We start from the raw sequence: 26,162 nt of genomic DNA on the forward strand, positions 1-26,162 counted from the left end.
CCAGCAGGCCTGCTGAGGCCTCTGAGTCCTCACCCACCACTCTCGATCCCTGCCTTCTTCCCTCCAGCCTCACCCACCCACCACCTCCCACCCTTCCACCCTGCAGCCAGAATGGTCTTTCAAAAGCACAAATCTCAGCATGGTCTTTCCCTGCCTGGAGAAAAACCATGTGTTGGCTCTCTGCTGCCTTTAGGAAAAAGCCCCCAAGAACCTCAGCCCGGCGTGAGAGGTGGGCGACCACCCTCACCTCTCTTATCTCCTTCCACCAACCCTGCTTCCATACGGGCGGCACACAGCCCCTCACCCAGCTCTGCCCGCCACGATCCACCCACCAGTTCCAGAGCGCTGCCCCTTCCTGGATCCAGCCACGTGCCTCCTGCAGTGACCGATGGCTTCTCCATGGTCTCCTCACACTCCCTCTTACCCTTTCCTTTCTGCAGCCCATTTTCCACAAGCAGCCAGAGGGATCCTGAGAAAAATGCAATTTGGATGGTGTAACCTGCCTGCTTAAGACCTCTCCCTCCGTGGCTGCCTGTTTCTCTGTGAGGGAAGCCGCGAGACCTGGCCCATCTCTCCAGCCACGCTGTACGGTTTCCCCACTGTCCGCTCCCCATGGCCTCAGGCGCCCACTGTGGGCCTTTGCACATGCTGCTCCCCTTCCTAGAGGCTTTCCACGCGGCCCCTTCAGGAGGGCCTCCCTGACCACCAACCCCCACCTCCCGGCCCACATCTCGCCCACCTCAGCTCCCCCCTCAGGTGCGAATCACCTGTTCGGGAGGCAGGGCCTGGCACTGGTACCCGCCCTTTCTGTTGGCAAAAACACCACCCACCTTTCAAGGCCCAGCCCGATGTCATCCTCCCGGGTGAAGCCTTCCTTCTTTAACACAGCCCCATGCCCCAGCCTGTTCTAGATCATTCCCTCCTGGCATCCCTGGCTGGCGGCGGAGACGGCTCCATCCTGGCTTCCTGTGAGCTTTCTTTTCTCTCTTTCTGTCTCCCACACCCAACATTATAATTATCACTGGATGGTGAGCTCCTCAAGGCCCAGGAACCTCACGGTGAAGGGAGCTCACGGTTATCGAACCAGCGCGGGCCCTGTGCTCAGCACTCTCCTGCATTTTCTGCTTGAATCCTCATGACCCTGTGGGGTCAGAGCCCCTGAAAGCCCCACTTTGAAGAGAAGCCAGTGGAGCTTGGAAGGGGGTTAAGTCACGTGCCCACTGTCACCCAACAAGTCTGACACCAAGCTGGAGCCTTTAAGGAGCAAGGGCAGTACCGTACGTGGCAGCGTCTCCCACTGGCCAGGCGCCGGCTGAGGTCTCCCCAGGTGTTTCCACCTCACAGTGCCTTTGCTCCCGACTCCACTGTGTGGCTGGGGGAACAGAAGCAAGGGGAGGGTAAGTAACTCCGTGAAGCTCCAGAGCAGGGCTTGGAGCTCCAGCTCAGTGCTGTCTGGCACTGAGTTGTGGTCACAGATCTCATGCTGCACTTGCCATCAGACCCTCCTCCCTCTGATCTGCCTGGAGGCTTCTCTGTATCTTGGCATCCCGGACACCTGGAACAGCAGGCAGCCCCCAGGCGCCACTAGTTAGTGAGTGCGTAACGAAGGAGGAAGTAGGTAAGTGGTGGACACGGGACCCTGCCCCAGCCATCCCAGAGCTGTGTCTGGAAGTTCAAAGATGCGGCAGCCCCTCTCCCAGGCTCGGAGCTCCCCCCACCCAGTTGTCCAGACAGCCCCGGGGAAGGACCAGATCCATAAACATGAGGCTCCACTTGGGCACAGGAGGGGCTCTGGGCACTGTACAAGTCCTCAATATTATTGCCTTATTGTCATTTAAATGGAGCCTGCCTTAAACAGGCCACCCAGTTCTAGCCACCAGCGCTGGACAAAACCCCCATTGAAAAGCCAATTACAATCACTCCATCTAAATTGTCATGGATTTGTATAGAAAATTACATCTCCATTTAGTCCTCAAGCGACGTCCTGGGCATGGACAGAGGGGAGGCTGGCCCATTTACCCCGCCGGCTCAGCGCGGGTGCCGCAGGCAGAGAGAGAGCCCAAGCTGCCGGGGCTTGGCCGGCCTGGGGAACAAAGGCCAGTTTGTGGGGGCCTGGAGAGAAGCTGGGCCTCTCAGGGCGGCTCGGATTCCAGGCCTGGGCCGATGGACCCTGCCCCGCCAGCTGGTCTCCCCTGCTGGCGGCTGTGGCCAGACGAGCTCCTGACAGCCGGCTTGGGGCGGCCCATCAGCCCTGCCACCATCCAGGGCGGCTGGAGCTTGGCTCCTGTCCACACGGCCATGAAATGAAGAAGGTTTCACCCGGGGAGCATTGGACCGGGATCCCAAGAGCTCAGATTCATTCATTCTTTCATTCATTCACAAGTTATTAAGAGCCTGCTGGTGGTGTGAGCCGCACAGTAGCGTAGAAACGAGCACCGGCTTCGGAGTATTCTGGGTTTGATTCCAGGCTCTGCCCTCAGTAGCTGTGGGGAGAAGGCTACTTCGATGACTCCTTGAGTTCTGAAGTTGTGGGGCACCCACTATGTGCCAGAGGATGGGATAACACGGTCCTTGGTCGTGCCCTTAATGTCCAGCAAGGGTTTACTGTTTCCCAAATGATAAGTGTTCTGAGGGGCGCGAACAGGGCCGACATGGGATTTGGGGACCTGCTGTGTACGTAGGCAGTTCAGAAGGAGCTGGTCCTGCCAAGACCAATGGCAAGGGCACTCCAGGCAGACGCAACAGTATGTGTGGGTAGGGGCGCGGGCGGGTCGTGGGGCAGGCTGGAGCAGTGAAGGGAGACTGTGGCGGGGGACAAGGTCAATGGGGGCACCCTGAGGACTCTGGGGGTGCTCCCCTGAGCCTCCGTTTCCTCATCTGCAAAAACAGGAACAATGACCTTAGCTGCCAGAGCCCACTAGGGCTCGGGCTAGGACGCAGGAGATTATGTATATGGGCTCTTAGCCTGGCGCTGGGCACAGGATGCCCCGGGCTAACTGAGATAGCCTGACTTGGATGGCGCTCCCTAAGTCTGAGGGCACAGCCCACTCCTCCTGGTCCTTTGCGGGTGACAGCTCAGGGGCTTTGCATACATTAGCTCCCAACAGCCCTGTGAGGTGGGGCTTTCATAGATAAGGAAACTGAGGCAGCGCCACTGGTCAGCTAATTGTTTGTTACTATTTCCCTTATTCCTACTATGGGTTACCCAAGGCCTGGCACAGAGCAGATCCCCATGGAGCGTTTGTTGAATCAGTGAACACATCTGGAAAGGGGGTGCTGGGCAAGAGCAGGGAGCTCCAGGGGAGCTTCCTATCTGTGAGCATGTGTGTGAGCGTCTCCACGACTGCCTGTGACGGTGGGATTCCGAATGTGACTCCATCGACTCTCTCCGATGACTGAGCTCGAGGGACTGTGTCTGACAGTGTCACACACTGGTCTCCCGGAGTCCTTGCCCAAATGTCCGGTGGCTGTGGGGACTCTGTCAGAGTGACTATGTGTGTGACTGTGTCAGACTGTATGTCACTGCCTACATATGTCTGTCTGGGCCCTCAGGGACACTTGGCACCCTTTCAGGGACGGGTGGACTGGCAGGTCTGGAGGCGACTGTGGGGCGGGGCAGGACAGGCAGGTTCAGAGGTGAAGAGGGCAGAGCCCCATCCTCCCCCACCCAGCCCTGCCAGGCAGACAGGCAGATGGAAAAAACGTTCACACCCGGGGCAGGCGGGCGGGTGGCTGCCCCACCAAGGACTGCTCTGTGCACGGAAAACAAGTTCTTCTGGTATCAGCTCGAGTTTGGCAGGAAGTGGCTTTTGGGTGGCAGGAAGCTGGATTCAGCTCATATCAGCCCCGGCCGAGGGGCAGGAGAGCAGTTATCTGGGGTTAAACAGAGTCACCGAGAAGCAGGGCCCCAACGCCCTGTACCCGATAGAGCAGAGGGCACAGCCCACCCCTCCTGGTCATTTAGGATGATGGGTAGGGAGAGGGAGGCCTTGTAAAGAAGACCTGCTGCCTCTCACGTGCTACTAGGCCCAGGATCCCAGACGGAGCTCCTCCTCCACCCCTGTGACCCCCATTTAGCAGATGTGCAGACTGAGACTCCGATAGGCAGTGGCTGGCCTGAGGTCACCCAGACAAGCGGGGAGAAGGGGAGAAGGAAGACTGCAAGAAACGTGTAACTACCTAGAGACAAGAGAAAAACCAGGACAGAGGGCGAAGAGGAGAGGGGAGATGGGAACAGGACAGGGCAAGTAGTTGAAGGAATGCAGAGAATAATGAGACTAGGCCAGTGGGAAGATTTCTGGGGTGCCCACTGTGTGCCAGGCCCCCCCCCGGAACATCACAGCTGACCTTCGGATCCTGATCCTGAACCCATTTCCTAGATAAGGGCAGTGAGACCCCCAGAGCCTTGCCAGCTTAGCCATACCTGGAATCTAGGTCTGATTCCAAAGCCCATGTTCCTTCAGCCCATGCCCCTGTGCTCGACTTCCAGGGAAGGGAAGCGACTGTACTAAAAGGGGTGCCCAATCTGTTTTCCTGGGTATCCTGTTGCAGAATTCACCCAGTTGGCCCATGGAGAGTCAGGGTTCAAACCTGCGCAAAGTGGCTGCAGAATCCACGTGCTTAACCATGTGATGGGGTGTGCGGAGCACTATGCCAGAGCAGGCAGAGAAAGCCAGGCTTCTGCCCTCAGGCTGGGACCCAGAAGGTCCAGTCGCTGATCTGAAGCCCCAGAGCTATACCTGGAGAGAAACCGAATCTCCCAACTCCCGGCCCTGGACACTCTCGTGCCCCTCCACTCAGCCCCCACTGGAGCCCCTAGGGAGTGGGCCACTGGTCCTTCTGTTCTCATCCCAAAAGCAGCACCCAAGCTGTTCCCTGGCTAGGATGCTGATTTGAAGCTCAGTTTGTATGTCGTTTGCACATTACTCAGTGCATGTCAGAAGGTACGAACATCTCCCTTCCCCAGAGAGAGCTGCTGGGCCCCCCTGCCCTCCTCCAGACAGCAAAAATGCCAGCCGGCTAGACAGGGAGCTGCGCCCTGGCCTCTGACAGCACCCGCCTGCTGCCGCCTCCCCCATTCCCTCCTGGAGCCAAATTTAGGCAGCTCTGCTACTGAGAGATGGGGAGAGCAGAGGCAGGAAACGGTGAGGTTGGAGGCAGCCCTGCCTTGGCCTGCACAGAGTGGGGTGGCCCCAGGGGTACCCCTGTCCCTAAAGCCCTTGGCCCAGCCTCCCCCTGTCCCTCCTCCCACAGGAATGCAGGCCAGGTTGGGGAACGCAGGGTTCTCAGCTGCAGCCCAGGGTGCTGGCTACTCTGGCCATGAGGGAGGAGGGAGAGATGGAGGGAGGGAGGAGGTCATGGCCAGGGCAGTGGGGAAGGGATCAGATAGCCTCCTCCAGCCCCAGACACCGGCTGCCACTGGGGACAGGAGCCTGTTCTGCTTCTCAGCACTTCCTGCCCCTCCTTCATGTGCCCACCCCAGATCTGATTCTGGGGTGGGGAGCAGGAGGTACAGCTGAGTCTTTGGGGACTGAAGTCTCCCCAAAGGCTCCACCAGTCTGCTTCCTCCTTGGGCTAGACTTTAACCTTGGTGGTCTTGGTTTTTCTACCTGCGAAATGGAGAGGTTGGCCTAGAATGATTTCCAAGTGGCTACCCATGCCGAGAGCAAGGGTTTCTGGGAGGCCTGATAGAAATTAGGGATGTGGCAGTGGCTTAGGCCTAGGAGCTTAGATTTTTCAGGTAGGGCTCCTCACTGATGTGGGATGTGGGTGGGCTGAACAATGAAAGACCTGGGCTGGATTCCCCCAACCAGGAACCTGGGGGTGGAGTTAATAGTGCCCAGTAGCAGGGAGCACGGATCCTGGGGTCTGACTGCCTGGGTTTGAATCCCAGCTCTACCACTCATGACTGGGCAAGTTGCCTCAGCTTTCTGTGCCTCAGTTTCCTCACCTCTGAGATGGGGGTAATAAACCTCCCAGAGCTGCTGGGAAAGTGAAATGAGGCAGTGAATGTTTGGCACACATGAAGTGCACCACGATGCCAGCTACCAGTGTGACTGTTTTGTCTCCCTGAGCGTTTGGGAGGCCCGCGCCCCCCCCCCCGCCCCCAGCTATAACGGATGTGGATGCGATGGGGAGGCGCTGTAGCTTGATGGTGAAATGGGCATCAGGATGGGGTTCAATTCTGTGTGACCCTGGGCAAATGGCCACACCCCACTGCGCCTTGGGCGGGGAACAGCAGAGGCTCCTACCACACAGGGTCTGTGAGGATTACACAGATCGGTCTTGGCACAGCGCCTGGCACATAGCGGGCGCTCCCTGAAGGGGAGCTGGCCAGATCGAATGGTACCGGCCCGCACAAAGGACAGGTGGGCAGCGTCCCCAGGGGGAGGGGGGGTATGGGGAGGAGGAGGGCGGGGGACCGGGCAGGCGCAGGGCAGGTGCGCGGGGAGTGGGGAGGCGGGGCTGGGAGAGGGGGAACGCGAGGGCGGGCGCGCGGGCGCGCAGCAGGTGCGTGTGGGGTGGGCGGGGCCCCGCGCGGGCGGGGTCTCCAGGTGAGCGGACGCGCGCCTGGAGGCTGGTGACAGGGGGAGGCGCGCCGCCCTGGCCCACCGCCGGAAAGCGTCCCTGTGTCTTTAACGCCCTCCTCCCCGCGTCCCCCCGCCCCCTTTGTGCGCCCCCCCCCCCAAAGCAGGGCTGCAGCCGTGGAGCCGTCCCCCCTGCACTGACAGCTGGTATCTAATTACTGTGTGAGAATGGAAAGTCAGGCTGTCCCAGCTCCGGGGAGAGGGGATTAACGTCTCCTGCAGAATACACTTCCTCTGGTGGGTTGCCATGGTTACTCTCATTACCTGCCTGCCCGCGAGGAGCCCGCGCGAGCCGCTCCAGCAGGCCCTCCGAACCCGGGCCCGGCGCGCGCGCACCTCCCCGCTCCTCCCCGCTTCTCCCCGCCCCTCCCCGCCGAGGCGCACGCGCGTGCGCCCTGAGGGGAGCGGGAGCAGCCTCACCCCCCGCCCTGCGCCCCGCGCCCCGCCCCCCGCCGGAGCAGCTGTCAGCGGCGCGCGCGGCCGGCCAGCCCCTGCGCGCGCTGTCAACAGTCATTAGCGCGCGGGCCCTCCCCTCCCCCTCCAACTCCCCCTGACCCCCACCCTAGCGCTGGGTGGGGCCCGCACCTGGGGCCTCCGCTCGTTAGCGCGCCCTGCCGCCTGCCGCGGCCCCGGAGGGACCCGCCCGCAGGGCCTGCTTGGCTCAGGACCTCCCCCTTCCACCTAGAAGCCACCCCTCAGCGACCCCATTCCCTGTCCTTGGCCAAGGCTCCTGAGGGAGGCGGGTCCCCAGAGTCCTGGAGCGCGCTCCTTCAGAGTAGTAGCGCCAGAGGTCATTTATGGGTGTCTCGCCCAGGGTGGGCGCTATGTGTGCCCCATTTGGGTTCCTGCAGCTATCCTGTCACATTGTGTCACCGCAACACAGGAGGAGACTGAGGCTCAGGCCAGCCGTTTGGCCAGGGTCAGGGCTGGATTGTCTTCAGGCCTATGACTTCACCCCTAGGGCACTTGTGCCTCGTGGATACCCCCAGGCCACAACCCCAGCCAGGGCCCCTACCCCGTCCTGCCTGACAGTGCTCTTGGCTGCTCCCTCCCTCCCTTAAACTGGGGTCATTGCTCCCCCTCTTGCCAAAAGGGGGACACTTGGGGCTGCTACACCCCTTTCTCTTCCCACCCTCCCCCCATCCTTTCCAGATATTCCAGAGCTAACCAAAAAAAAAGGGAAAGGAAAAAGAAAAAGAAATATTCAGAGCTGTTGGAAGGATATGGCATCCCTCAAAGGTAGCGCTGTCATTGGGGGGCTGATCCCAGGCACCTTCCTGGGGCCTGGGGTGTGCATTTCGGTCCCCAGCGTGATTTGAAAGAAGATGGAGGTTCAGTGAAGCAGAAAGGAGGTCTTGGAATATGTGAGGCCTGTTCCAGATGGCAGGTGCGCCGCGGTGGCGGCTCGGCACTAGCAGTTGGAGATTGTGCACAGGGGTGGAGAACAGGCAGGTGCTACACTGAGTCCTCAGCGCCTCGTTTATGTATTTATTTATTTGTCGGGGGTGTGGTCTCCTCCCTCGCCCATCCCAGCCTCCAGAGCTCATGGCAGCTATGGGCCCCAACATTCTGGTGCAGATCTCTGTTTTGGAGGGTTGTTTTTTTTTTATTTGCCTGGTTTTGGTTTTGGTTTCCAGTGCACAGTAGGTAGTATTTATAACTGAGAGATATTCAAATGTCGTCCTTGTTCTATTTAGGCAATGCCCTCCCCTCAGTCACCCGACTCCCCGGCTTTACAAATGATGACCAGCTTTTCTTGGGGATTCTAAGAAGGAAATTTCTGGATATTTGGGTGCGGGTCTTCCTTCTGGTTTTCTTCTTTTAGGTCCCTCAGCTCATTGTGGCTTATAAATTTCCTCTCCACCTCTCTCCTTTCTCTCTGAGAACCATTTGCGGGAGGCTGACTCCTCTCCTTGGGTCTTCTTCCAGCCCTGCCAGGAGCTGGAAGGAGACTTCGTAAGAACCCCCCCCCCCCCAAAACTGGTACCTGCACCTGCAAAACCTCAGCCCTGCCTGAATGTATTACAGTGTGGCTTGAGAGGCAGGAGGAACAGCCACAGTTCCAGAAACTGGAAGTTGCATGCGGCTGATATTTGTAGTAACTTTGGCCTGTGATGGCAGCCACTTAGCCGGCTGGCCCCGACAGGATGGAGAGACAGCCTCACATTTGCCTGAGCAATCAGCCCCCTGAAGTCCCGGGCTCCCACATAAGTGGTAGCCAAAGGTATGTCCTCCACTGATGGCAGTCTTGTTGATTTTTATGCCTTATCAAGAGCTGGATCTGAAATGCACCAAAAAGGGCACATCCTGAGGACTTTGTGTGTGGTTTCTTCCTCTGCTGTAGGAACCCAGTTGAGAAATGTCCCTGCTATTTAGCCACATCCTCTCAATCATGGCCTTGTCGTTGCTGGAAGGCATATGCTGCTAATATTGTTGGGGGGGGGGGGTGACCTAACCGGTCCCCTGGTGGCCTGAACCGGTGAGCCCACCTTGATAAGTGTGTAACTTACTACCAGCAAGTGGCTTCAAAGTTCCAACGGAAATGACAGAACTGAAATCCATTAGCCATTGGACAGGGGTCTGTTTAATTGGTTTAGCAGGAAGACAGGCAAAGTAGCTCACCTAAGGGAGGCCACCCTGGCAGAGACCTGTCTCACGACCTGGCCAGGTCTGCTCATCTCCCTCGTCTAGGCCTGCAGCCCTGGGGGTCACAATCCTGCTTGTTCTGAGCGCTCAGATCATTTGAAGAAACTGAGGAAGCCAGAAAAGACCGATCAAGGGATGACCTGCTTAAGTATTAATTAACTTTGCCAGGGAGAACCTAAAAATCTGATGTCAGGTTGCTGAGCACTCCTGCCCTTTCTTTCCGTAATCTGCATTAAGTCACTGGGCAGGTGTTTTGAATTTATAGTAATGTTGCCCAGTAAGATTCTTTTGTTCCCACCATTAGAAAAATTGGCCTTCAGCTAAGGAGAAGAAAAATATTAATATTAATATTAATATATTAGGCCTAGAAGCACAGAGCAAGCATCTATTTAATGAGCCAACTAGTTACCTATCTATGGAGACATTCTAATCAGCAGTTCTCAAAATCCGGTGCATCTTAATCATCTGGGGGAACCCTAATAAAACCCCCAGAGAATGAGATTTGGTGGGTCTGAGGTGGGGGCCTGAGAATCTGCATTTCTATCCAGTTCCCAGGTGATGCCGACTCTGATGGTCTAAGCACCACACTCTGGGACCGCCCGTCTAAATACTGTGAAACATGAGCAGTATGTAAACAGACATTTGGTGATTTCCTCAATACCTTGCAACCTGGCCTTTAGATTGGAATCCAGATGGGCTGGTTTCAAGGAAGATGGTGATGTCCAGGAAAGGTAGTATGAAATTTTTAAAACTCCATGAAATTTTTACAGCTCTTGTCACGTCTGGTTTTGTTGGCCTGGGTCTGGCTGGCTGTTTTGGAGTTGGCTGGTTCAAAAGGATGTAGTGTGTTGCCATGACAATATTCTTCTCCAAGCAGGAAGGCCCCCGAGGTTGGTCCTGCACAACTGACCGTGTATTTCTTGTGGCTTTTCCCTTGGGGAGCTTCAGGGTTCCCATCCGTCACTCCTGGTTGGTGTTCCTGGGAACCTGGGGAGAGTCAGGAGGCTCTAGGCCCCCTCTTCACTCAGCCTGTAGATGAAGTGAGCTTTCTTTGTCAAACCAAGGCCCAGCTTGCTTAGGGCCATGGATCAGATTAAGCTAATTTGGGTACAAAGCGGAAGTGGTTGGCAAGGGCATCCCAAGGCCATGGGGAAGGTGCTTTCTGCTCCTTTAATTAGCAGCTCTTGCCTTGTAACACTATGTGTGGATTCTCAGCTAAGGAAGGCATGCCTCTCCTGCAGCACTTAGCATGAAGGTTGGTACCTCCAAGGATGCTGGGCATGGCAGAGATGTCTGTCGCACGTGACTGCCATGGGATCCCTTTGTTCTCTGCCCAGGGTTCTCCTTGAAGGACAGGCAGATATCCTGGTATTCTTCCCTTAGGGTGTGGCACACATGGCGTCCAGGTGGCCACAGCTCACCAGAGGACAGTTCAAGGTGTGGCTCTGCAGACCTTGTGTGGTTTGCACTGGGGTTGCTACAAGCCCACTCCTTTCCTGTGTACGTCCCTACAGCTGAGACAGACCAATTCGAGGACCCAGGTTTGAACATCAGGGGAGATCACAATAGATTTTCAAAGAGGGAGTTACTAAAAATGATCCCCGGAGAGTTTCTCTGGGATAATTTTATGGTCACATTGGACCAGGTGCAAAGCTGGTGGGTACCCATGTCTGCCTTCGAATGGAGATGGGAGGCTGGGACAGAGGCCTGGCCCTGGGCCGTGTATTTTGCTGTTTAATCTGGGTTGGTTAGTTACACGTTGGCTCTAGGAAAATTTATGTCAAGTTTGTGTGACGGCCTTCATGTGTTACTTAGGAATTAAGCATCTTCTCTGATAATGGGTATTACCTTGGGGGACCCGTGCTATAACCTGAATGGATGGGAAGGACAGGAGCTAAGAGCAGATTCCTAAACCCAGAATGTCCAAATTCAGTGAGTCCAAAGGGAAGAGATGAACATTGATAAACCAGATGCCTGACATACGTTCTTAACATAATCCTTGAAACAGCCAACTAGGACGTTTAAGGCCCATTTCCCAGGTGAGGAAACTTGAGATTTGAGAGGTCAAGAAGTAGGGCACCTGGCTGGCTCATTTGGTGGGGCCTGTGACTCTTGATCTCAGGGTTGTGAGTTTGAGCCCCACATTAGATGTAGAGATTATTAAAAAAAAAAAAAAAAAGTCAAGAAGTGACCTGCCCAAGGATACCAAGCTGGTTAGGGTACACTTCCCATCTCACCTACCTAAAATACTGTCTTCCATCAGATTTTCTTTCTCTATTCCCTCCCACCAAACTTTATCTCCCTTTTCCAGAAGTATCTGTGTTCTGGCTTGAAACCATTTCATGAGCAGAGAGATCTATTTGCTTTTAAGCAGTTAGACCCATTATTATGCCTCTAGATTAGGATTATCAAGATGTTGTGGAATTATCCACCCTGTTATACTTTTCTAAAATATATTTTTTAAAAAGATTTTATTTATTTGTTTATTTATTTACTCACTTACCTATTTGGGAGGGGGAGTGTGCATGCAAGCTGGGGGTGGGAGGGGGGAGGGAGAGGGACAAGCAGACTCCGCACAAAACACGGAGCCCGACACGGGGCTCAAACCCACCACCCAGAGACCACGACCTGAGCCTCCAGAGTCAGATGCTCAACTGCCTGAGCCTCCCAGGCGCCCCTAATATACTTTTTAAATTAAAGCTTAACAGACCTACAGAGAAGTACACAGATTGTAAAGTGTTCAGATTAATGGCTTTTTATAAAATGAACCCAACCGGTAGAACCACCACCCAGATTAAGAAATAAAAACCCAGTTACATTTTCATGCTTCCGAGCCTTTTGTTAGTTTTTGCCAATGGGAACCTCTGGCTAGACGTATATTCTAACTGGGCTGTCATAATTTTTGTCCCCCCCAACTCTGTCATGGCAGTATTGGAAGATCCCCTAAAATGCTGGGTAGTTACAAGTCAGCTAATGAGTCCGTTTGTCACTAGTGAGTCCTCTTTATAGATGGCCCAGGACTTCAAAGGGGACTTCAGACACCCCCCAGGAACGAGGTAACGGTAACTCCTGTGTTTAAGAGAGTTTAAGAACAGAAGAACAGCTTATCTTATAAGTGAAACTCAGGGAGGCTGAAGAATTTGCCCACAATCTCACATCAAGGAAGCAGGTCCAACAGGCAGTGATTCCTACACAGTGTGCACACGCACGTGCACACATGCGCACAACCCCCCCCCGATGCATGCTATCTGAGAAGTCCCCATTGAAATGGATCCTGACTAGGAAGGAAGCCATTGGCAGGAGGGTCTGTACGGAGCCGGTGAGGTCATCCCCGTGGAGGCTGCCCACTAGCTCTAGGACTTGGCTCCCTCCACTCCAGATGCCCGTCTGCTCTCAAGGGGGCCACTGGCAAAAAGACAGCCCTGTTCACCCATCATGGCATGTTGGGAAAGTTGCTGGATGAAACCAAACCCTGTCTATGGCCAGAATGTTCTGTGAGCAGGTGTCCCATTTAGCACCACCTCTCTTTTCCTTGGACTACAAAGACGGAGGTCCCAAACCCGCTCTGCTACTTACCAGCCCCTATGCCACAGGCGGGTCCTGACCCTGACAACCTCCCAGGCTTGTTGCAATGTTCAGGCCTATCAGAGCTGGGGGGAAACTTTGCAAACGACAAGGCACTCTGTAATCATAATACTTATCCAGCAGGTCCTATGGGCCGGGCAGGCGGCTAAATGCTGCAGGGGTATCTCCTTTACTCCTCTCCGTAGCTTATATGGGAAAGGTGCTTCTGTTAGCCCCATTTTCCAGGTAAAGGACTTGAGGAGTAGAGAAGCAAAGTTACTGCTCGGGGCCACACAGCCACTTCAGTGATGGGCCCCATGCCGACCGAGGGAGAGTTTATGTCTAAGCCACCTTGCCTGCCTGCCGCTTACAAGCAGTCAGTCATTTGGTAGCTATTTTTTGAGCCTGTTAAGTATCAGGCATTGCTCTAGGTGTTAGGGAGGCTGCCTGAGCCCACATACGAAGCCCACACCCTCCCAGAGCTGACGTTCTTGAGCCATGAGCAAGATCCTTTAGGAAAGAATTCTCTGGGAGGTTTGTGTTTTTGGACACTTTTAGAGAGAAGCCCGCCTCCTTTCGCCCCAGTCCTCCCCCGACACACACACACACACACACACACACACACACACACACACCTGCTTGCTCTTCATTGTTGAAGCCCCCCAGAGTTCTCCAATGAGGGAGATGAGGGAGATGATGGCTGAGAGCCGGGTGTCCCCAAGTCTGTGTGTCTCCGACGCCCTATGAATAAAGACCTCACCAAGCAGTCCACTCCCTGAGGGACCCCAACCGCATCCCCTAGCCTCATGCCCTGCAGTTTCCCTGCTCCTGCCCAGCGCCGCTGGTGGGAGCATGGCAGGTGTCTGCCCAGCAGCAGGACCCCATCTCAGCCCCGGCGCACCTTCTCAGGGCCAGCAGACAGCACTCAGGCCAGCCTGATAAAAGGCTCGGGGGGCCCCCTTGCTCACGAGGCCCTGCCACCTCCACGTGGCCTTGTGTCTGTTATTCTCTGTATCTCCAGACACAAAGGGCCTGGGTCTGTTGCGGGCGCTCAGCTGCCAAAGCGGGGAGGGCGGGCAGGGGTGACGAGCTTTTCAGAAAGGCCAGGGTAGAGGCAGGAGTCACCCAGGTGATCCAAGCCGTTCCCCGGGGACCCCAGCCCAGGACCACAGTGGAAGGTTGCTGCTAATTGGCGAGCCCCTGATGGGCTACATCTACTTAGCACCCCCCTCCCCAGAGACTTCCAGGATGGTCTTGGCACAGCATGTGATGCGAGAGCTCCCCGCCCGAGTCTGGCACAATCTGTCTGAAATTGTGAACATGGAGCCTCTTGGTTTTTTAATTTGTAGTTTCGTTGTTGTCGTTCTCTGCTCATTGTTTCTGGGAGATTGGTATCGGTGGCTACCCTGACTCTGGTGCCCCCAGCCCTGGGGCCCTCTCAGCAGGCTCCTTCCACGCCCCCAGCCCTCCAGACCTACCACCAGAGGCCTTGCGGGTCAGGGAGCAGCGCCGTCCCTGCCCCCGCCCCCCGCCCCGACCCTTTGCCAGGCCTCAGGGCCCAGCTCTCACCCCGCCATCATCCCCGCCACTGACACAGCTTGTCCGCCCTGTCGCAGGGGGCAGATGGCCTGTCGGAGCCGGAGGGCATCTCTCTGAAGCGGGTCGCTGTGGTGGAAGATTTCTTTGACATCATCTACTCGATGCACGTGGAGAGCTCGGCGGAGCCAGGCAAAGCCCCCAAGCACGCTGGGCAGAAGAAAACCTACCGAGCGGTGAGATGTCTGTCTCTGGGCCTCTGCGGGCAGCCCCGGGCCTTGGCAGGAGGCCACGGGCTCCGCACATGTTGGGCGGGGGCAGGGCAGGGAGCTGAGGCGTGATGAAACGGCCTTTGGGGACCCAGGGGGGCACAGGGCAAGGGCACGGCAGCCAGAGATGGCTCAAGGGGGGCGAGGGGGCGGGTTCTGTGGTCTGAGCACAAAGGAGAAGCAGGTTGAAGAGGGTGAGGGAGGGAAGGCGAGGGATGAGGGCAGGAGCAAAGCCCTCCTCTTCCCAGTTTCTGCTTCACTTGTTCCCTCCCCCCAGCCCCCTGCAGCCGGCTCTGGGACTGTGGGGGTAGGGGTGGCCAGATAATAAGACTCGAAAGAGCCAATGCTTCCACGGCATTTACCGTGTGCCAGGCCTGCCCTAAATGCTTCCTGAGTGTGTGAGTTCATTCGATTCCCTACCCCCGTGTGAAGTCTGGACTGGAAGTTCCCCAGGGGAAGTCTGGGGACATGGGCCCTACCTCCAGGGAGATCACAGTTCGACTTGGGGTGGGGAGGCTGAGAGCAAAACCAAGACATGAGAACCAGAAATGTCTCCAAGACTAGCTTTGAGGGAACAAGAACCCCCAGGGCATTCCGCAAAGGCGTCTCTAGACACTGACGTTCAGTGCTAAACCAGGGGGTGCTTCATGGAGAAGATGGCATATAAGCTGGCATTCTAAGCTTGGGTAGGCAGAAGGGAGCTGAGACGGTGGGAAACGTCACACATGGGGAGGTAGAGGAGACGGGGGCCAGAGCAGGAGGGGCCTACCTGGGTTCTGTTCCCATCCCCCTGTTCACTGCCATTGCCACGACTCAGGCATAGCTCTGACCCCGAGACCCACCACTAAGTCAGTAAAGCCAAGCACTCTAACCACTAAACCAGTAAAGCCAAACATCTCTTGGGATGGAGGCACTATGGTCCCATTTTGCAGTTAAGAAAACCAAGGCCTAAAAGTTGATCTACCTGTCTAAGGTCACATAGCACTTCAGTGGCTGTCAGCTGGTGTCCTCATGTCCCCTATGTGTTGACGCTCTCTCTCTGGCTTCTTAGAGAACTGCCCCTCTCACCGGCCTTCCCGACCCAATGCAGCTGTGAACTCCAACCCCACCCCCACCCCAACCCCCAAGGTCTTCCTATAAATAGCCTTGGACTGCTGTGGAGGTGGCCTGTATATTTTCCCATATGGCCTTGTTTTTTTTAAATTCCAACCATCTGGTTTGTCCTTGTCCCCAGAAGGTGGCCTTTGCCCTAAATGAGTCTTATGGATGGACCCATGTGCCCAAGAACCTCAGAAGATGAGGGGCTGGGCTGAGAGAGGCTGGAGATGATTCTACCACCCGCCCTCCCCCTCCTGCTTCTCAGTGCATGTGTGATGAGACAGGGAATCCTGAAGGTCTTCCCCCCAGAGGGTCATAGATGAAGGGAGAGACGCCTGAGCCAGAGCCTTTGTGGCCCCTTAGTATTCACGAGACCTAGCACATCTTCTCATTGTTCAGTCTGCCGGTGCTGGGCAGCCTAGCACCTCCCGGCCACAGCCCTCTGAGCCTTCACGTGGACCAAGGGTGCATATATGAAGCCGGGGCTCCTGTGTTCTTCATTTTACAGATGAGGAGACTGAGGCTCAGAGGGACACATAATCTGCCTTGAGGTCGCCCTACTGTTGTTCAGAGCCAGGCTGCTGGCCCCAGAGCCCATGCCCTGGCCACCTCCCACTCCTGCCTCTCTATGAACCCCGCTGTGGTCAGCTAGTAAGCCCGATGACTTGCTGTTGTCAAGGTAAATGGGCTTGGGCCAGCCAGACCACGTGGTTTCCCTGGTCTCCTTGATGACCAGCACCCAGCCTCATGCCACAGGCACTCCCAGGGTATTTATTTACTTATTTATTTTAAGATTTATTCATTGGAGAGAGAAAGAGAGAATGAGTGGGGGAGGGGAGGGACAGAGGGAGAGGATCTCAAACGACTCCCTGGTAAGCGAGGAGCCCTGAGCCTGAGCCCTGATGCCGGGCTCCATCTCACAACCCTCAGATCATGACCTGAGCCCAGAGTCAGAGGCTTAACACACTGGGCCACCGAGGCCCCCCTCCCTGGGTATTTAGGAAGGCAGGGTCTGCAGCCTCGGTGCTGTAGAGAAGACAGGGCTGGACTGGTCCCACCAGCCTCTGTGTCCCTGGGCCAAGCGGACGTCCAGCCCTTTGCTCTGCACTTCCTGGCTTCTTGTCCATATGCCCGCCGCGTGCCCCACTTCCCGCTGCCCAGCCCGGAGCTGGCACATGACTGGCAGCGGGCCAGCTGGGCTGCGCACAGAGCTGGAATTTCAGCAGCAGGGCCAAGGCTGAGTGGAGCAGGCCAGGGCCCTCCTGCCGTGGGTGTGAAGGCCAAGGGGGCTGCTGCACCTCCCTCCTCCCCGGTGTGCCTCCTCTCCCTTCCCCCTCCTCTTCCCCATCTGTCACCCTTCTCTTGCCACCCTTTTCCTTTTTTGGGGGTGGGGGTGGTGCCTGGAGGCTTTTGTCCCCCTTCTTTTCATCTGATCCCAGGCCTAGCTCTTCAGTCCCATCCTTGCCCTCCTGGGAAAGAGCCCCCAGGGGAACTCTGTGCCGATGGCAGCAGAGAGGCTGAGCCTGGCACCGTGGGGTTTGCATTGAGCCCCCGGCTGAGGGTTTTTGGACCTTTCTCTGTGTTTGGCCAGACCTGAATCCTGGGACTGCCTTGCCATCTCTAGGCCACTGGGGGCCTTCCAGATTCTTACAGGCCTGAGGCGCCTGCAGGAAGCAGGGGGCTGGGAGGGAAACGGGCAGACTTGTTCAAGGGCATCAGAGGAGGCACATTCGTCTGTGGGAAAAGGAAGCTCCTGGCACCCACCACTATCCAGCAGTAGATCAGAGAGAGCAGGTAATGAGCTTTCTGACACTGAGGGTATGGGCCAGGGATAGATGGCCATTTACAATGGGTAATGCAGGGGATTCCCATTTGGGGCAGGAAGTCCCCTGCCATACTTTGCCTCTGATGCAGTGTGACCAGGCGATCCAGAGGATCCCCAGGGGAACTCGCCCCTGCCCCCGGGGTCTGGGGAGGGTTCCAGGTGGTTCTACAAATTCCCTGATCCTACACAGAGGACAGGTCCTTTTTCAAGGGGCTTTTTAGGGAGTCTGTACCCATCTGGGTTGGAGCAAGCTCTTTGCTTCCTTCCTCTCTCCCGGGGTGCCGGTAGGCTAGGCCGAGCGTCAGAGTCTGGAGCTGGCCGCCCAGACCACATTGGAGTTGGGGCCAGATGTGGTCAGCAGCTGCTCCAGGCCCACCACGTGCTAATCCACCACAGGGCAGCAGGAGGATCTTGTAAAGTGGTGCAAATCCCCCCAATTGGCCTCATCTGTCCTTGTCGGCCCTGGAGCTAGGGAGCGAAAATGGGGCCTTACAAGTCAACGACTCTGCAAATAGCTTCTGCTCTCCCTGCCCGTGAAATCCCCCTTCGTTTTACCACTGGGAAAAACGCGAAAGGGCTCAGTGTCCAGGCAGGAGGCCCTAAGTGCAAGGCAGCAGGCTGCTGGGGGAAGCGGGGTGGGGGCAGGGGTCCTGGGGCTTCCCTTCCTTGAACACAGCAGCTCTGTCTTTACCTGTTTCACATTTTGGCTTCACACAAGAGACTATTTCCAGAACTGTGTCTGGAGCTCCAAAACTATCCGAAAACCACCTTCCTATTGACTAGGGAGGGCATAAGCGAGGATTGTCCTCCTCCTTTCAGCTCGTCCTGGGGGCCTCTGTGTCACGGTGGAACAGGAATGGAGGTCCCATTTCCTATGTGGACAAGCCAGGAGAGTGAAGGCTGAAGGCCCCACGGGGCCCTTCCCCCATGCTGGCCTCTACAGCAGCATGGAGCTAGGCAGGCCTCTGCCCCCCCAACTGACCCCCCCCACTCACCCCCCGCAGCTGGTCGAGGCTGCAGACCTTCCAGCCCCCCAGGGCAGGGCTTCCAAGGGCTTCTCCCCCAGCCTTCTCCAGTCCACTCCACCTGCTTCTGTGTGGCACCCAGGGCCGGAAGCCACATGCCCAGCGCTCCCTGCCTCGTGGCCCACCAGCCAGCTTGGCGCACTGCTGGGATCCCTGCCGAGGCCAGGAGAGCTGGGGCTGCCACTCTGGCCCCTGGGCTGGGCCCTCTCTGGGAACTGCACCTGGACCCTCCTTGGCGGGTCAGGTGGCAAGTGGGGCCTCTGCTCGTGCTGCAGGCCGCCCTTTCCAGAGCAGCCAGGCCAGGAAGGCCCTCCTTGAGCGCTGGAGAAATGATTTCTCTGCCCAGCAGCCGGTGAACTCCGCAGAGCAAAGTCAGGCTATTCCTATGGCAGCAACTTCCCTCCTTTCCCAGCGGACTGTGACACTCCTCCCCCAGGTCCTCAACTCATCCTGGAGGTCTGACCTGGGATGCCACACCTTGCAGCGCCTCGGCGGGGCTCACCTGTTTGCCCAGCTCAGCCAAGGTCCCGCTCTTTGCCTGGTGGACACCCTGCACCCTTGCCCCTTTACTCCTGCCATCATCGGCCCTTCAGCCCCGAAGGCCTGAGAGGGACATGCCACTCCTGAGACTTCCAAGCAGATTGGGCTGGGAATGAAGATGTCTCTGTGTGTGGCAGGAAAAGCCCCCATCCCGGAGCCCTTAGACCTGAGGAGGACGGGCCGCCTGCCCTCCCATCCACCAGCTCCAATCAGAGCGCAGGGCTTTGCCCTTGTCCCTGACCTCCAGAGGAAGGCAATCAGACAGGGAATTTGGAAGGGAGATAACTCATCAAGGAGCCTGCCTGCTCCGCAGAGCATCAAATCAGCTGAGAAATAACAATTGTGTCACCAAAATTAACTCTGCCTTTGCAGCCGGCCACCAAGCAGGGGTGGCCCCCAAGCTCCACAGACCAGCTGAGCTGAGGGCACAGCCTGAGCTGGTCCTCTGAGGGCCTGGCCATAGCCCTGGGACCCTGCCCCCCCCCCCCCCCCCCCCCCCCCCCGCCGCACCGTCCCCCCCATCCACTCCGCCCTACCCTACTCCACCTCCCGACCACCACAGAGATGGCACAGGGCCCTCGTGCATCTCAAAGGAGCAGACCTTGTGCTGTCCTGGAGAGCAGTCCCCTCCCTCCGTGGGCTGACCAGAGCCCTCCGCCAACTTTCCCGGCTGGGCTGCAGGGAGGATGGTGGAATGCTGGGGTGATGCTGCCCCTTAGTGGAGAGGAGCGGGACAGCCTAGGCTCTGGGAAATGGGCGAAAACCAGCAGCTGGGCAGCTACCAGTCTCAGCCAGCGAACCCGGGCCTAAGAGGCCGCCAAACCAGGCCGAGTACGTTTCCCGAAACCCAGAGCAAGAGGGTACGTCTGGGCTTCTGGGCCAACACCCCCTCCTCCACTCCCAGCCTGTTCTTGTATTCCCTCCTACCTAGTTCCCCTCCCTTTCCGCCTCCCTGGCTAGGTGAGGCCCCCTGGAGGCAGTCCTGGCGCGGTGTGACCTGGAGCATTGGCTTTGGTCTGCCACTGCCTCTAACAAGCTGTGTGGCCTTAGGCAAGTAGGTCTACCTCTCTGAGCCCTGTGACCTCACCTGGAACGTGGGCATCCTTAACAGCATGTCCAGTTTGAAAATTTGTGATCAGACTCTCACAGCGCTCCCTAAAATGTTCTTGATCTGTGAGTGATTGCAGGAAGACCTTTTAGAACCTTGGGCTCCGTCCATAGGCCCAGAGCTGGTAGATTCATGGGTCTCAGTTTATCCATCCCTAAGAATGGAAATTGTTTTACCCTCCCCTAGAGCAATGTTTATATACTCATTTTTCAGGAGCAAGAATTAAATGCTCTGAGAGGAGTATTACTTATTAAAATATAGGTTAGATAATGTTTCATTGTTCGTGCTTTCTCAATTTCTAACTCTTTTATTCAACCTTTTTTAAAAAGTGGTTTTCCATAAGAGTACTAACTCATTTCCATGGCTAAGAATTGAGGACACCTGCTCCTTGCTCCTCGAATCCCTTCCCTTTCTTCAAGGGCCAAGCATCTGCCACCAGCACACAGATCTTGGTGACCTGGTGACCAGGCGGACTCCCCCGGTCCCATATAATGAGCAAAACTTTTCTGTCCCCAGATTGCAGAGACCTATGCCTTCCTCCCGCGAGAGGCCGTGACCCGGTTCCTGATGAGCTGCACTGAGTGTCAGAAGAGAATGCACTTTAACTCCAACGGCCTGGAGCCCAAAGGTAGGGGAGGAGGCGGGGGTGCTGGTGGCTCCGGGATGCTGTGCAGGGAGAGGCCCTCCCACCAGGAGGGCCCGCTCCTTGCTGGCACAGACAGAAAAGTGCATGGCCAGCGGTTATCACAATTCCCAGAGGCCAGTGTGGGTCCCTGCCCAAAGAGCCTCATTTTTTTTTTTTGGTTGTTATTTCTTAACTGTAAGAAAAATGTCAAGTTTCCTTGAAAAGCCAATGGTACGTTCCTACTGCCCATCAAGACCCTCTCTCCCACTGATGTTCCTGATGGAAACAGATCATCTCGCCCTCTTCCCTAAGCTCCTTCATTCTTGTCACCCAGACCTCGCCCTGAGCGGTGTCCTCATGGGTCTGGTCGCACTGACCTGTCTGTGAGCTCTCAGGAGACAGGAGCACGCCTCTCGCCACCTGTGCCTTTTTACCCTCGAGCCCCCACACCTACTGGTAGGGGGTCCTCCCTGAGTGTTCCTTCCCTCCCTGCAAACAACCAGGGAATCTGTGGGGATTACTTAGAATTTAAATGCCTGGAGCACTTGTGACCAGCCGAAGTAGGTCCCTTGGACAGATGTCCATGCCCTCCAGCCCTGTCCTCCCCGCTGAGATGCAGTGCGGACCCCCACTTCAGTCCCATCACTACCTCAACCTGAGCATCCCCGGAGGCCCCCAGTGAGTGTGGGGTCCATCTCTTCATGGGCGGCTTTGGCACAGCAAGGTGGACTAGAGCATTCGGCCGCTACAATCATAGCTCTGCCCCGAGAGGTGGTGGCCAGGTGGGCAGTTTGTCAGGGCTTCCAGGCTGCTCCTGGACCTCAGGCTGTACAGGTGGAAGTCAGTGGGTGCTTCTTGCCTGAGGATGGGAACAGAAGGGCCAGCCGTGCGCTTGGGTGGTCCTTCAGTGGTGTCCACCGCTTCTGAGGAAGGAAATATCAACAAAGCTCAAGTAGATGACGACAAAGAAATCATAGCGTAGGTGTCAGGTGGGGTGTTTTTCTGTTTTGTTTTGTTTGGTTTGGTTTTGTCATGGGGTTTTTGGTGGTCTCCAATGCCCGTGAGTGACTGACGCCAGCTGACAGACCAGATCCGGAAGCCTTCCGATCTGTGGGGTCATCAGGCCACGGGCTGCTTCATTGGGTACATGGGTGGCTTCTAAAGCCTGTGGGATGGGAACAAGTGTGGCTCATACCTCGTAAATGCCGGGTTCCTGGTTTAAGAGCAGAGCCCCCCAGGCCACACTTGGTGGGTTTGAATCCCAGCTCTGCCACTCAGCAGCGGTGTGTCCCGAACAAGCGATTTCAGCTCTCTGAGTCTCAGTTCCCTCATCCATGGGTAGAGTTAATCGTGGTGCCTACTTCAGGGGACCCCTGGGGTTTGAGGGTTCATCCCCATACCTGGCACGGGGCTCACGCAGGAGGAGGGAGCTGGGGCTGTTGCAAGGCCGCCAATGCCTCGGAGCGCCCCCCCCCAACCCCCCCAGCCCTGGGCCAAGAGGGTATTTGGTATCTGGTGCTTGCAAATAGGCCAGGAGGGCTTTCCCTGCCGCACCCCCACCCTGTCAGGGTCTGGGTCCCCAGGCGCGTGCCCTGCTGGTGGCTGCCTGTCCCTTCCTGTTCTGGCCTAACCGTTTCCATAGCAACTGGCGGAGTCAGACACTAAAGCGCTAGCCTAGAGGAACAGAGGCGAGGCCACGAGGGGCCTGCTTTGTGGGCTGCTCTGGGGTGTCCGCAGGTTCCCTCTGTTGTGCTGCTGCCGGGGTGGAGGACGACTGTCACCTCCCCCACTCCTCGGTGATGGTGGCCAGGTCTCTGGGGCGGCAGCTCCACTCCTCCTCATCCATGGGCTCTGGCCTGGCTGGGAGGCAGCCTGTCTCTTTTCTGAGCTGCCCCCAATCTATCGTTCCTGCCCCGCCCAGGAGAAGGAGGAGGAGGAGGATGGGAGGGATTTGGTTGGGGAGGGGAGTGGGGGGCACAGAGAGAGTGAGAGAGAGAGAGAGGGAGAGAGAGAGAGAATGTGAACACTCCCGCCAGGAGGGAGCCTCCTGGAATTTCAACCAGCTCTGTGGGCTCTGCACAGGAACCTCTCTTTCCAGGGTTTTGCTCCAGGCCGGTTATGGCCGGAGAGCAGGCAGTGCAAAGCTTGCGGGGACCGTCCTTGCTGGCGGCAGACAGAATGCTGCTTCTCGGGCCCCAGGCGCACAGCTTCCCGCACAAGGGAGGAGGAGACACTGAGGGAGCTGGAGACAGTGTGGCCCATGGCGAAGTACGGTGGGGGGCATCCAGCGGGCCTGGCTGTGGCGCCTGGTTGCTCCTGAGTGTCCCATGGTAGGCTGGGGACCTCTCTTCATAATAGCTTCCACGATCCCATGAGGGATCTGTCCCAGCTTGTAGCTGAGGAAATGAGGCACGGACGAGTGTCATGGTGAAATCAGTTGTCCAAGCTCCTCCAGAAGGCAGGAGAACTTACTTTATCATCAGCAAAATGGGAGGAATGCCTGCCTCTCGGAGTTGAATTAAAGGAGCCCATTCTGGAGGGTGCCTGGTGCAGCAGGCACGTGGGAAACACCAGCCTGTTTCCCCCTGCCCTCTGTGCCCGGTGTCCAGACACAAGAATGCCAGTGTTCAGGGGGCTCCACAGGGAGACAGCTGATCAACCACCCCACCTAGGTGAACACCCTGGGTACACAACCTGGATGCTGGGCAAAAAGGAAGCGCTTGCTTTCTGGAAGCTGCTAGTGGAGAGCCTCAGAGTCTAAAAGGCTCCCCTGTCTGCTTAATGGCCACAGGCATTAGCTGCCTGGGCTACCCTCGCCAGCTGGCAGGGTGTCCCTTCCCCTACCCGAGCTGAGAGCTTGCAGATCTGATCTCCTCCCACCGTACTGGCCTCTCAGGGTGCGGCCATACTGCTTGCTCTTTCCTAGGCACCCCTGCCCATGCCAGCCGCCCCCCTCCTTTTTCTGCTCCAGGCCCCAGACCCCGGCCCGTGTTCCTGTCCCAGGAAGGGGGGGGGCAGGAGGGGGACAGGGAACAGGATGGAGACTTCTCGAGGGGCTGTTGGGAAAATGCCTGGCTTCCTGGCCTCGTGTTAAAAAGAAAGAGAGGAAGCAAAGCAGCCTCCCCTGCTCAGCAGTTTGTCCCCGGCGGAGCGTGGGGGCCTGGACAGTCCCGTGCCCTCCCCCAGCGCCAGAGCAGAAACAAAGGAGGCTGCTGAGGATCAGGAAGTCCAAGGATGGGAAATTCCAGGGCCTCCCGGCTCCACGCTCCTTTTCCACAGCCCTGAGTGAGTCCAGGCATAGAGAGCACAGAGGGTGAGAACCGGGTGTGCCCTCAGACCAGCCCTAGCTCCTGGGGAAAGGGGCCTCTGCAGACACACTCCGGTTCCTCTGAGGTGACAAAATATTAATTGCGTGGCAACAAACCAGGATTAGCAGTGGGCCACCCATTTATCTACAGCAGGGACCCTCCCTCGGAGACAGAAACGTCCACCCCGGTGGTGGTTCCTTCGCACCAGGCCCAGACTGCTCTGTCTGCTTCCAACCCCCTCTGTGCCTAGCCCTCCAGATCCTGTCCTCCCCTCAGGTGACCCCATTCCAGTTGCTTCCTTTGCCCCCGCAGTCTTTCCCATGCCAGCCAGGTTGCTGGCCTGGCCTGGCCCAGTTTTCATACTCGCTTGCTGTACAACACGGGGAGGATACCGAATCTGTAAGATGGGGGTACTAATACTAGTACCCGCCTCCTGGAGCAGGAGGGTCTGTGTGGAACTCCTGAGGAGTGCTGAGTAGCAGCTGGCTGGGTGATTGAACACTGTTCTGATCCTTTCTCCGCAAAGCCCTCTTGAGCTATTCCAGAGCCCTCTGAGTTCTTCCTCCCCTGAGCTCTAATAGACTGGCCATCAGTTCCCCCAGCTGAGAGCATGGCTTATGCCTACAGGGTCCCCCCACCTGCCCCACCCTGAATGCACACACAGCAGTGCTCCTTCAATACTTGCTGGTCTGCTGACTCATATCCCCAGGACAGAGGCTTCCTAGCACCCCCTGAGCCAGCCCCAGTCCCCGCATCTGTTCTGTTTCCAGACCTGAACACCCCCACAGGCTGGTGGCTCTCATGGCTCCTCTGGGCCCTCCTGATGCCCACACACTTGAACAACCAGCCCCACCTGGGAGACTGGCCACTGGCCCTGGGAGCCACGGGGGTCCCTGGACTGAGTTCTTCCATTCTGTAGGTGAAAGCTCCAGAGAACTGCCCCCATGTGCTCTACCTAGAGGGGTGAGGCCCGCTGCCTCCCCTGAAGCTTGCCTTGATGGGTGCATTCCATTGGAGCCCAGCAGTGGAGGTCAGCGCTTGGCTTGGCATGGCTCCAGATGCCCCATCACTGATTATTTCCAAGGCCCGTAAACCCAGGGCTAGCTCTTGGGCTGGTTTCGGTTGTCCTTGGCAAAGAGTGTTGAGACATCTCTTTGAGAGGTTCCTCTGCCTCTCTCCCCAGCCACTTGCTGGATCATGGCGGCCCTGTGACCCCTGCGAACTCCCACCGCCCCAGCGCAGCTCAGGCATGGCCGCTGTGTGTGTTGACCATAGCGGGGGCCGGCCTGTCTTCACAGAGCCCGGGGAAGCCGCTGCTAACCACCTTAGCTCTTGCCCAGCCTGGCATGCGTCTGTCCTGTGAGCACAGGCCCCCTCAGGGCTCCTGCTGGCCCCTGTTCCTCACCTCCTTTCTACCAAGCGGATCCTCTTCACGGGAGCCGAACCTCCAGAACCCCGGGGCTCCCCACGGCCCCAAAACCTAGGGTTCTCACGCGGTCCCACCACCAGCTCCCAGCACCTTCCCTCACCTGGAATGCCCCCCGCCCGCCGGAACTCTCACTTCTGGAGGCGCAGGCAGGAGCATTTCACCGCACCTGGGCCTCAGTATATGTGTGTGTGTGTGTCTGCGTCTGTGTCTGTGTCTGTGTGTGTGTGCGCGCACTCAGGGGAGCCTGGCTCCTGGTCTCGAGCCCTCCCAGCTCGCCTCTGGGCGCCAGAGGTGGTTTCAGAGCTGTGGACATGCTGGGGTGGGAACAGGCCAAGGAAGATTCCTTTTCCACCCTGAGAGGGCCGTACTAGCCGTTGCTTTTTTCTTTCCTAAACCAAGCTGTACCTGGCTTTTTTTTTTTTTTTTTAAGATTTTATTTATTTATTTGACACAGAGAGAGAGCGTACAAGCAGGCAAAGAGGCAGGTGGGGAGGAGGGGGAGGGGAAGCAGGCTCCCTGCTGAGCCGAGAGCCTCATGCGGGGCTCAATCCCAGGACCCCAAGATCATGACCTGAGCTGAAGGCAGAGGCTTAACCCACTGA

The 26,162-nt window shown here is 57.2% G+C and overlaps 1 protein-coding gene across 1 annotated transcript in view; it reads left to right on the forward strand.

The window, feature by feature from the left end:
• Positions 1–26,162, forward strand: part of LOC111141728 (nucleolar protein 4 like) — a 129,289-nt gene that overhangs the window by 35,216 nt on the left and 67,911 nt on the right. The window contains exons 2-3 of the mRNA XM_022494517.1: positions 14,414–14,569; positions 20,715–20,826. Coding sequence (XP_022350225.1) covers positions 14,414–14,569; positions 20,715–20,826 — 268 coding nt within the window. The remainder of the gene's footprint in view (positions 1–14,413; positions 14,570–20,714; positions 20,827–26,162) is intronic.

Source organism: Enhydra lutris, unplaced genomic scaffold, assembly GCF_002288905.1.
Source record: "Enhydra lutris kenyoni isolate GAN:26980312 unplaced genomic scaffold, ASM228890v2 scaffoldscaffold6, whole genome shotgun sequence".
Taxonomy (NCBI): domain Eukaryota; kingdom Metazoa; phylum Chordata; class Mammalia; order Carnivora; family Mustelidae; genus Enhydra; species Enhydra lutris.